Source organism: Rhea americana, unplaced genomic scaffold (assembly GCF_003343005.1).
Source record: "Rhea americana isolate MKP2758 unplaced genomic scaffold, rheAme1 scaffold_81, whole genome shotgun sequence".
In the NCBI taxonomy this organism is placed as follows: Eukaryota; Metazoa; Chordata; class Aves; order Rheiformes; family Rheidae; genus Rhea; species Rhea americana.
In genome coordinates this window covers 578732-590760 of record NW_028186990.1, presented here as the reverse complement: position 1 = coordinate 590760, position 12029 = coordinate 578732, and the positions used below count along the sequence as shown (strand labels likewise).

General features: G+C 37.3%; 1 protein-coding gene across 2 annotated transcripts in view; it reads right to left on the bottom strand.

Annotated features, from left to right (window-relative positions):
- The window catches only part of CADM2 (cell adhesion molecule 2), a 666801-nt gene that overhangs the window by 173161 nt on the left and 481611 nt on the right, over positions 1 to 12029 (bottom strand). For both annotated transcript variants that reach the window (XM_085323011.1, XM_085323012.1), the window contains exon 2: positions 10988 to 11137. In XM_085323011.1, the coding sequence (XP_085179137.1) occupies positions 10988 to 11137 (150 nt within the window). The remainder of the gene's footprint in view (positions 1 to 10987; positions 11138 to 12029) is intronic.

The following is a 12029-nucleotide window of genomic DNA, read 5'->3' as shown; positions in this document are numbered from 1 at the left end:
ACTATCAACAAGCCTTTGCTTCAATAGTTAAACTGAGATTCAAGTAAGGAAAAGGTAATTGGTGCTCTCCAGTATGCCCATATCTCACAGACCCTAAAAGCATTTGGGATGCAGCCTGAATAGAGCTCCTATATGTAAAAAAAATCCTTTCCTGATTCTCAGATCCCATGATGGAAATTCACTTCTATCTTTTCTTTTCAGAAAATACTTTTGTTAGACTCTATACACTTAATTCCTATCTTGTTTTTATTTTAAAATTTGAAAGCTTTTTTCCCCAGTCACCTTAGTATTACTATTTTATATTCTTTAAGCAGCACTCTGAAAGCAGCACATTATTACTATGTGACAAATAATAGTTATAATATAATTATCAGTCACTTATTATAGATTAGTTATTAAATTCTTTTTTTTTAATATCTGTTAACATGCCTTGAACTCCTTGTTCATTATTGGTTTGTTGGGTTTTTCTCTTGATTTACACAAAATTGCCTCTTGGTTTTTGCGTTTCCTCAAGCTCTTTTTACTCTGAGTACTCTGAGTACGTACCTTTGTAAGTAATCTCATTCAGGTTGATTCAGTTCTCATTTCTGTTCAATTTAAAGTTATTTTCTGTGGCTCACAGCAGAACATCACAGTCTCTCACAGAGTTATTGAGGATTTTCACCCCATATCAACAGCTCATCAGCAATTACTTTTCTGCACACAGATCCTTAAAGATCCGGGACATGATGATTTGTTACACTTTCAGTGCTGAAACAATCATGAAGAGAAGTTCCTTAAATGTTTCCACCAGAAAGAGAGTAGAGAGATGTTACTTAGCACTTCTTATAATAAGCTAGACTTAGGAGATCCTTGACTTCAACCTCAGAAATTGAAAATCATTATATTTTTAGGTTAGGACACAATGAATGCCTTTATTCGTTGCCCGTAGATAAATCTGTGGATATATTCAAATATTTAGCTTGCCTGACCTTAATGTTGTGCTCCTCCTATAAACCAATCATTTAGCATTTGAATTGACTTGATAACACTGATTTTACTATCTGGTAAAATTCAGCTTTAATTTGTTTTCCACTGCCAGCTGAAATTTACAGAAGGCTTTCTATTTTGGGTGACATAACGGGATCTATATTCACATGACAAAGTCTGATTGTAACGTATGCCAAGTATTTAATAATCTCAATTCAGATTCAGTGAGTGTCTTTCACAGATTTGCTTCAGTGACCAGATTATATGTACCTTTAATCATCCGTCTCTACACAGATTTTCACCCTAAGCAAAATTAAGGTCTCCCATTTCATTCCTTTATAGTACACGGTACCTGCTAACATGGGCTTATTTTATGGAAACTTTTAAAAGGAAATCTAATTCTCAACTTTATTTTAATCTCTATACATTTTGTCCAGGCTTTCAAAATTAAGACTTCCTGTGGTACACATAGAGTGGCTAGAAGTGAGCCTCTAGTAATAACTTCTCCTCATTTAGGTTAAATAAAAGTAAATCCATGCTACACGTGAAAAAAGACCCAAGCCGCCTTCGTTATTACTAAATATGAAAAGAAAATTGAAGGAAAACATGGTGCAGTCACACTCACACTGGTCGTATGCCAGCTAGCCTTTAATCGAGGAACAGTTTAGCTACCTGAGCTAATAAACACGCCATCTTGCCCAGGTGGCCTGGGCACCGAGCAGCGAGGAAATGCCCAGAGCTAGCCAGCCAAGAGGCCCTCCTCTGCCCAGAGAAGCTGTAATCCCAGAGCTCCCAAGGTTCAAGCCCATAGGGATTGTTACTCTGTAAGACCTGCTTCTGGGATTGGTTTGGAATCCAGTTCACTCAGACTGGCAATCCTTTATAAAAGCTGCTTTTGTTATTCCTTTGCTATTTTCCTACACAGCAGTCCTTCATTCATATCCTCTCCTGTTTTTCCAGCCCGCTCGGTCATTTGCTAAACGCATGTTGCCAAAGGAGGCTTTCCTTGGAATCACTCTTCTGGACTCTGTTTCCCCTTGAACTGCAGCATTTTATTCCTCCAGCAGCTGGAAGGCCATGCAATTAATTCTGACTGATAGTTAATCTTCAGGTTAACCCTTTTATAAGCAGCTGGAATGGCACAAACCTGATGTTAAGCTATGGCTGCTGTGATTACACTACATTCGATTTCACTTTCTTTTTCAAAGTCAGCTTTTGATTGACTATTTCTGGTATTGCTAGCCAGTGTGTTGCAAAACCTTGTATTTTCAATGTGTTAAGCTATTGCAAACCAGCACGCGTGTCTGTAGACCACAGTGCAATACATGATAGAGATATCCAAGGTAGTTACTATGAGTGCCAGAAGCCACAGAAGTACTTCAGTGCAATGCTCTTCCCAGCTAAAATACTCTTCTCAGCTGACCTCAACTGTGTAGAGGAACTTTGTGGAAGTAGGAAAAGACCTGCCAGCAACATCTTAGCTGGCTTCTTAAACACTAGCCCAGATGTCTCCTTATGGCACTGCACTGTGCCACCCAGGCATTACCATGTATTTCGGTTCTTTTCCTTTATCCACCTTAGACTTTTGTCATCCAGACGGACAGTCATGAATGTACTTGTGTTTTGGATTTTTTCTTATTTTTGTATGCAATATATAACATTTTTCTGTGCTGGGCATCTAATTGGGCTGTGATTGTCTTTCCCTCTTACTGACGCATTTTAAATGCTTTTATCCTATATTACTGCCCATTTCTTTATAAAATGATATGCCTTTTTAAAAATACCTTCACTTCTGTTTTTTCACTGCTGCTAATGTTTTCACTTGAGAAGCATCATTTTCACTAGCCCTGCAAGTATCAGCTACTCTTTGCAAAGTCTGTTCTTTTCTTTTTCTATCTCCCTCCATAGTAAGTATTTTATTGGATTTAACAATCACATACACCACAAAACATCCAGATTCTGGTCCATATGGTAATTCTCTCATCTCTATGACTGTATAGGACTGAGTATGTTGCAATATAGCAATACTCTTTCCTATCAGCTAGTTTTCCAAATAAATAAAAATAAAAAACAAAAACTCCTTCACTTTCCCTAAGGAACACTCTTCACTGTGTTGCTGATTAAAAACAAAATGTCTTTTTGTGTCATCCTGCAGGTTTTTTATGATCCCACTGAAGCACTGACATGTTGAGCACTATCTATTGCCTATCACAGTCAACCAATAGGTTGACTCACTTGCCCTTCTCTGCCCTCAAATTGTTCCTTACTATCATTTGCTCTAAATTGCTTCAAAGAAGAAAACAGGTTCAGAATTTAATACAATAGATCTATTTTTCCTGAAACCCTAGGAAATTTTTGATATCATACATGTAAGTAACTACTGTAGAGGGGTCAGCTATAAGACCTTTACCTATTCCTCCTCCCACCACCAGAAAAATGATTTCTTGCTCCTTGGAAGATTCTTTGGCATATAGAACAAAAAAAGCCAGCAGCTTGATATCATGAAATTTCATAAGAAAATAATCTTGGGTGTCATCCTAACCACTGCTTCACTTCATCGTATTCCAATGTATCAGTTTCATTTTCCATTTAGCCTGTGTACTGGCAAACTTAATTTCCGCATATACCAACACTTCAGCACAAAATAATGCAAACTCCTACACTTTCTAACCATCTTTACCGTATGCTCATTTACCCCCTTAATATTGCTAAGAAGTGAAAAAATAGCAGTTCTACTAATTTATTACAATGAAGTATTATTCTAATGTATTGTTACACATTTTAAAAATATAATTTTCATATTCACTTAGAAAATAACTTGCCGAGATATTTTAACAGACTCTGGTACCCTTTCATCATGTTTTCTTTCTAAAGATACACAAATACAAGTATTCTGGCTTTCAAAAGTGGCAAATTGTTTTTGATACTTTGCTTTTTGAGGATCTAGCGAGACATTTTTTGATCTTAAAAGCTCTAGAGAGCCTTTTCTTCTTTCCCTCAGAGTACTAAGAAACCATTATCCAAAATTGTTTTATCTGGTTTCCCACCTACAGCTCAGAACCACAGCAAGAAAGAATACACACGGCAGCTGAAATACTCAGCCTAGGTTGTCTATCAATACCCATCAAACCATGGGCCTCAGTGAAAGACAAGAGCCAGACAGTTACCAATAGTAGCCCTGTATTATGATCTACATGAAAAATTAAAGTAAACTGCAGATATAAGAAGAACTAGTCTAAAATTCTTCAGGAAAAGCTTTTTGTGGAAAGGTATTTATCCTCTAAACTTGATTATTATCTTCTAAAATTTTCTTTAAATGCTAGAAATCTGTCAAGTGTTATATAAGGCATTAATAAGTTAAGGCTATTCAGTTCAGGAAAAGAAAAAGAAAAAATCCTATCCCTCTGCACTCTTTCTCCCCCCAATTTTCCAACTATAATTCAAATTTTCTCTGTATAGATTTCTTGCATTTTCCTCATTGCTTTACAAGATATGTCATAGGTCTACTACGTGATATTATGTTATTGAATGGGTCTATTAAACTCTACTAAACTCAGTGAATCTCTAATTTGTACGTGTACCCTAGGATGGACTGAGGCTTGCTCATCATCTACTGTCTGCTACCATCTCCAATCAACTATGCAATAGGAAACAGAGCATGCAAAGACAGAGACCTAAGTCCATCCATCATTGCTACTTGATTTCACATTACTCAGATGCTTACTCTCAGTTCTCCCAATAACAGCCCTTCCCTGTCTGCATTATATAATTGAAAGCACGTATTTCCTATTGCCCTCTCTATTGCAAAAAGACACATTATTACCTTTGCTTCTGTCTCTGACTTTTGTTTTGACTAAGCTACCTCCTTCTGTCTGAAGACTGTTTAGATGTACCTGCATCTTAAATTCAACTGCTTGATAGGACTGCTAAACAGCATACAGAAAACTGTTCAGCATTTTCCCTCAGAATTGTTCTAAAATCACTTTTCCCACTTGCAAATGCTTCTGTTAATATAAATTAGAATCTGAGGCTGAACCACCTCTACACCACTACAGCATGGTGTAGGTTGGGGTTACACTTGAACTCAAGTGTTCCTGAGTGTGGCTTCCACAAAACAGGAAAACGGGTAAATAAAAATAAGAAGGAGAAGCATCTACAACATTGAGAGAGACAGGATTTTAACACCACAAAACAGTAGTCATCTCTAGGAGAATTCTATCACAGAATTTAGTTTTGATAGTGTTATAGTGAGAATTGTAAGTCATCTGCATTAAATAATGACTCCTTCTGAATGGATATACATGGCCTGTTGCCAAAATCCTGTACCTTGGGCACTGCACGTGTCAGAGTCTCCCTACGAGTGTCTTCACATTGAGAAAGAAAAAGGTTAGGAGTTGTTTTCATGGAGCTGCTACTGGGGCTAGATATGCCAAAAGGGACGATGTTTTGATCAGAGACATAGACCTATCTCTAAACACGCACATAAGTACTAATGTTACGCTGCCATCCCTGAGCGGGAACAAGAGCAGCTGCGAAACACAAACACGCTTCTGCAAGTTCACCTGAGACACTCTGCTAGCTGGGAAGCTCCTGGCAGCTTCGCAAGTGTGGTGCCCCCTCATAACCCATGCCTAGTACGGCAGTATCTCTGAAAGCTTTCAAGGTGATAGGGAGCTAGATAAATGCCAAGTACCGTTGCAAGTAACATAATCAAAGGTCAGCTAAAGAAACATTTTGCTGCTGAAGGCTGAATAATCCTGAGGTTGGAATATGTGCTTGCTACTCTTAATATGACATGAAAGTGCTACAACTTGATGATTAGCATCAGGCATGTGTCTCATCAAAAATTTGGTCTGTTGGTTTGTGGCAAACTTACTGTGATCAATGTCAACACACAACATATTTTATTATCAACAGACTCGCCAACTCCCTGTTAAGGTAAAGAGCAGGTATTTTCCACAGTTTCATTTGCCTGACTGAGAAAAACTGATATATCGGATACCATCTCTCTTCTTTTTTTTCTCTTTTTTTTTTTTGTAGTCTGATTGCACATTTTCATACTGATGAGATCAAACTACTTCTGCGTCAACAGTCATCGTTCAGTTGTACAGTACATAAGAGTAACATCTTCGCTTTATAACTCAATGGGCTGCTCTATCTGTATCTATATTCCCTACCAAAAGGGAATAGGGAAAAAACGCTGCCATAGCAAACTGAATGAAGGTTCTTTTAAGTTTTCTCTTCATCCACCATCTCTGTGTTTCCACAGTACAACATTTCTGATATACATCTGAATTTATATTTATGCCTCACTGTTCATTGCCTGTTTCACATCCTTAAGAAGTACCACCAGTGGAGGTAAAATAGAATAACCTATATTAATTTAAAATTGTATTTGCCAGTTCTGCATTGTTGCACGTTGTGCTTCTTCCAAAGGCAGCTGTATAATTATAGGTACTTGGGTGCATAAAGTGATACCGGGGTTTCTATGGTAATTATTCATTTTAATTGAAAATTGTGTAGGGAAAAACTCTCATGTGCAGCAGGCAATTTGCATCTGTTTCCAAAGAACTTGAACTTGCTCAGGGTGAGTTGTGAATTCATATTTTCCAGGAAGGTATAATCTTTAAAATTCTGTCTCTGGGAGAGGCCAGGAAGGGGGTAAAGAGGGCAAAAGCTACCTGAGGGGGGTCTGTTAAGATTTCTTTAGCCAATTAAAGATTAAGACTATTTATCCAATTTTGTGAGTCAACTTGCTCTTTAAATTTACTGACAGGTAAAGATTTTATGCTTCAAATGAAATAGCTTAACAGTTAAAAATTAAATGGATACACAATGTCCTTGAAGATACAGGTTAAAGGAAGAAGAAAAGATGAAGTACACAGGACAACAAAGAGACATTATACTGAACATGACTGCTTATCAGTAAGACCACATCCACAAGAACAACGGTATTTATTTTCACGTTTTAGCTAGCATGTGTTAAAATAATAATGATGACAAAGTTCATTCCAGCTCTAATACATTTTAGAGTATCAAAATAAGACATGGAGGGAAGCTAATGTTTTACCTTGCTTAGCTATTAAAATAAATCTATAATCTACTTTCCCTGCTGAGCAGGGGGGTTGGACTAGATGATCTCCAGAGGTCCCTTCCAACCTTACTGATTCTATGATTCTAAGGTAGGCATGATGCATATGTGTATGGTCTTTCAGGATTTTCACACTCAACTTTTGCCAGGACGAACATGTTAAAATCCTAATGAAGACAAGATTTGTGACACTTAAGGAGTCTGTGCTGTTGTCTCTGCTATTGGATACTCATTTTCTTATACGCCAATTCATTTTCTTTTACTCCAGTGTCACGTCTATCCAAGGAAAATAGCTCACGTTTGAGTTTTTTGCTAAGCCAATTTTCAGTACAACTTATCAACTAATAACAGCAAGCAAACCAGAATTACAAAAAAAGTGTTTAGTAATAGTTGCCCTAGCAAAATATCACTTTTCCTACAGAACAAATATTTTGGGAATGCAGCCAGGGTAGAACATAAGGAAAGCCTCTTGGGATTTCCTTTCTCTCACTTCCATTACGATGATGAATCAAATACCTGTTAGCCTTAAAATTGCAACGCATAATAGAACTTCTACTTCAGATGATGAGGACCTCACAATCACCACTGAACTGTGGTCTCAATGCACTGAACTCAATGTCCTTCTCGAAACAAAACTCTACTCCTCTTTTCCTGTCTGTATCATTTCAAGACTGTACAGGCCAGGTGCCAAAAATGTCTCAAGTCCCTTTTTCACATGTTTACCTTTCATAAGTATTATATTGGTGTGTGTGCATGGGAGAAGGGGAGGTATCCCTACAACCATAAAACCTCCCCGAACTGAGCAAAATCTGCAGTTAACGACATGCAAGAATGTAAGGAGAACCAGAAGAATAGGGTAACACTAACAGTAAAAGCTGCATTGTATTTGGCTCAGTGACAACTGAGTGCTGATTCCATACTTAAAAAGAATATCTAAATTGGAAAAAAGAAGACTAGGATTCCTAACTTCAATGTCAATGAATGCATCACAACTCAAAAGTAAGTAAAATGACATGAACATGCTTTCTATAGTATATGTCATCCATTTTGAATAAAACGGAGACTAACAGTAAACTCCTTGTCAGAAAATACAGGACTCAGAGGCAGACACTCCTTCCCATCTGACCAAATGACTGTTCCTGCTAGCATACACCGAATGTTATTTCTGTCAGAAAACATCTTTGCAAAAAAGGAGAACCAACTTGCTTATGAAAGAAGCAAATATGATGGAGTCTCAACAAGTACAATCTTGTGGAGAGGGTTTTTCACTGCCTGGACAATTTGCTCTATTTTTGGCACTAATTCTGCCGCAAACTGACAGCTGTCTTCTTCATCTGCTGCTGCTGCTGCAAGGACCCTCTTTTGATACTTTTCTGGCTCCTTCACTGTTTTTCCTGAATCTTTCACAATTATTAAAACATAAAACAATCCAATAGAAGTGTCTTCTTGGTTTTTTTTAATGCTTCGTCATAAATGTATTCTCATTCCCATGCATATCATTCTCATGAGCGTATGCATAGAAAGTAACTTACTGAAAAGTGGTAAAGTTAAAAGAATATGATTTTAGTTTAGTTTCAAAAGTGGAAATATCCAGAGTTATTTGGCTCTAATGGGTATGAACTCTATCAATGGAGTTCCCCTAAGTTTCTGTTTCCTACAGAGGACTTAATCCTACACCATGGGTGCCTTCTCAGTGGCTCGCATGAATTTTCAGGATTTGAAAAACACAGCTATTAAATAGTGGTTTTCATGATGCTGAAAGGAGAAGTAAGATCTTAAAGTCAGTTTTGGATAAACCTAAGACACATGCTTGAAAAAACTGCGGGTGAGGCACTGATCTCAATAAATTAAATTGAATAACTAGATCTACTAGAAAGCTGCTTTCCACAGCCAAATTGTATGCCTGGCTGGGACAAGTGAGGAAGAAAAAAAGGGAGAGGAAGCCTTTTCAGTTGCATTTGTACAATTTATACTTAAGAGTACCACCAAGCTCTCAGAACTAGTAAATATTCTTTCCTTGTAGGCTCAATAATGGAAGCATCAAAAGCATCACTTTGTAAAGGAAATCTCTTTCTTAAATGTATCAGTTTAAGGACATGAACATACACACACAGAAAAAAATGTAATTCCATTTGAGAGATGGCAGAAAGATTTCACTCTCCTAGGTATATGCAAGTCTGGAAACGTCACAGGCAGAATACAAAGCTTTGTCAATGTAAAAAGATTAAATATCTCTTCTTGAAGAACCTAACTTTTTTCTTGATCGTATCAGACATCTTTCTGTATAACAGATGCGCAGTAATCCTTCCATAGACTAATCCTCAAGTATTCCTCAAAGACTTAGGAGAGAGCTAAAAGTTCAATAAAGAGTGTGGTCCCTTAAGTTTACACACTTCAACTCCTCACATTTCCTGTAGGGAATATAAATTGCTTTTAAGTATTTACTATGCCTCATGTCACTCAAATTCTGTTGCTTCTATTCCTTATATTAAAAAGTAGTACAAATGCTAATTATTCTTCTAAAAGTAGGGATTTATCTAAGGTATACAGCAAATTAAGTTCATAGCAAAATGGTTACATAGTTAAAATTAATGTATTTGCAGTCCTCCTGAGTGCTTCTTGACATCCTTTAAAATGTCACTTATTTTATCAAAGATAGAGATTTTGCAAGTATTTATGCCCTCTATCAAGAGACTAGTTCTCTCTGCTTTTGGAGACATTATTTACCCACCCCAAATCACTAAACACTAGAGATAAAATAAAGGGGTCCATATGAATAAAGGGTACAGGACTGGACAACAAACATAAAAGTTTGCATCTTATAAATCTCTCACATTCAGCCCTACATTCAAAAGGTACTTACAGTTTCAGAGAAATAACAAGTCAAATGATTACACGCTACAGGAAATTAGATAAAAGAGAAAGGAAGCACTTCCACACCAGAAGGAGATTCTATTCAACTATTACATTAACAGCAAAAAACCATAGTTTGATTGCAGCTTCTACAGGTATGAAATGGCTGGTTTTAGACTCTACTTCCATTGAAGTGCATAGATTCACACAACATTTACTTCCTGAAACTCAGTCCTGCAAGGTGTTGTAATCATTCAGCAAAACATTTAGATAGCACTTATTTAATTTTAAGCAGAGGAGCAACTGCACTTGTTAAATTATATCCCACAGTATGTAGCACCTTCCAGAATAAGTAAGAATTAAGTATAAAATACTGCTGAACTTCTGTACCACTGAAATCAACACGAAAGCTTTTGCAGTACTGAAGCAAGGTGGACATTTTATTCCTCGTTATTTTATTTTTCATTTTGTTATGGACCCAAAAGTAATCCTTAGGTTAACATTATATTATGTAAAATGTAATTATTTGCTTTTTCATTTCAGATGAAGACAAAAGTCTTAGAAATATATCCTACTGCACTGACAATGCCCCTTTTTAAAGATATGGGCATTTTCTTATATTTATATAGAGAGAAGTAACTTTGTTTAGCACCGTAAGTACTTTTATCATAGCAGCTACAGACTACACTAACAACCAAACAAAATTCCAGTGCACTTGAAGCAAAATGTACACATATGAAAAAATAATTAAAGCAAGTTAAAAGGTTTATGGACTGCTCCTTCCCTTGTCAACCTCTCATCACCCACAAATACTCTCCCAAGATATTTTGCAACATTTTCCAAATCAACTTGCAATAAAAATTTCAAATATTATTCTTTTCTCTAAATATGAAATTTTATACACAAAAAAGCTCTTCAGTGATTGACGTGCAACCCAAAGATTATTTAATAATTATAGCTAAGGGCAATTATTGCTGGCAAATATTGTCACATTGAAGTATTAGGTGGAAATGGTTTTAAACAATTATTTCTCAGAAAAACGATGCAGAATCATGAGTTCAGGAAACAATTTACCTTTCTTGTCATCAAAGTACAGCGTCTGTTGAGCTGGATTTGACCACTGGAGGGAGGTGTTATCATTTTGATCGACCCTGCAGGTCAAATTTGCTGTTCCCCCTTCAACAACGGTGACATTCTGTGTAAGTGGAAACTGCCCTTGGCTGCCTGAGGAGGAAAGGGAAAGGAGACAAGGAGAGGGGGAGGGGGGGGGAAAAAAAACAGAATTTAAGTTGTAGCGCTGAATTTCTTGCAGCAACTTCCCACAGACAACAGTCTGAATTCAGTGTGATTTGTCCAGAGAAATAGTATAACAAATCAAAAGAAATTATATTAGCAATATAGTCTGTATCAGAGAAACAGCTAGCTTAATTTAAGAGTTTGGGTTATTTTGTTCTTTTTCTTTGTTGTTTTTATAAGTCATATTAATTAGCTTCAAGGAAATATTCCACAGTCTGTATTTCCTCAGGCATACATACAAATCCAGACATTCAGGATATGCCTCTACACAGGGCTCACATGCTACACTCATACAAAGATGTCTCAGTGGAGATAACATAATTAAATGGCTATTTAAAACATCACTAAAAAATCCACACAGGATTTTTTTTTTAATCAGCGAGAAAGGGGAGTCTAGACTTGCTGTTTCTTTTTGTGCTTTTTAAAGAACTCTCAGGACGGCGCGTTTCCTGCCAGCTCTGGAACGCTGCTGGAGAGCAGACGCGGTGCGAATTTAATGCTGGGTACATCCGCCGCCGAGGGACTACGGCCTGATCTCCTACGAAAACGGAACTGGTGACGTAGCAGCTCTCCTCCTCCTCTGCGATTCCATCCCAGCGCGTTATGAGCCACGCTAAGTGCTTGCTGAAAAGCCGTGGGGAAGATTTCCAAAGGCCTCTGCACAGCGCAGGAACGGCATCCTCCAGCTCTTGAACGGCGGGATTGAATAGCAAGCATTTCAAGGGACGGAGTTGGATGAAAGTGTGGTTTTGTGTATTGTGAAAGTAGCGCAAACAGTCAAACAGTTCAACGCGTTCTGACAAGACTAGTGCAACAAGGG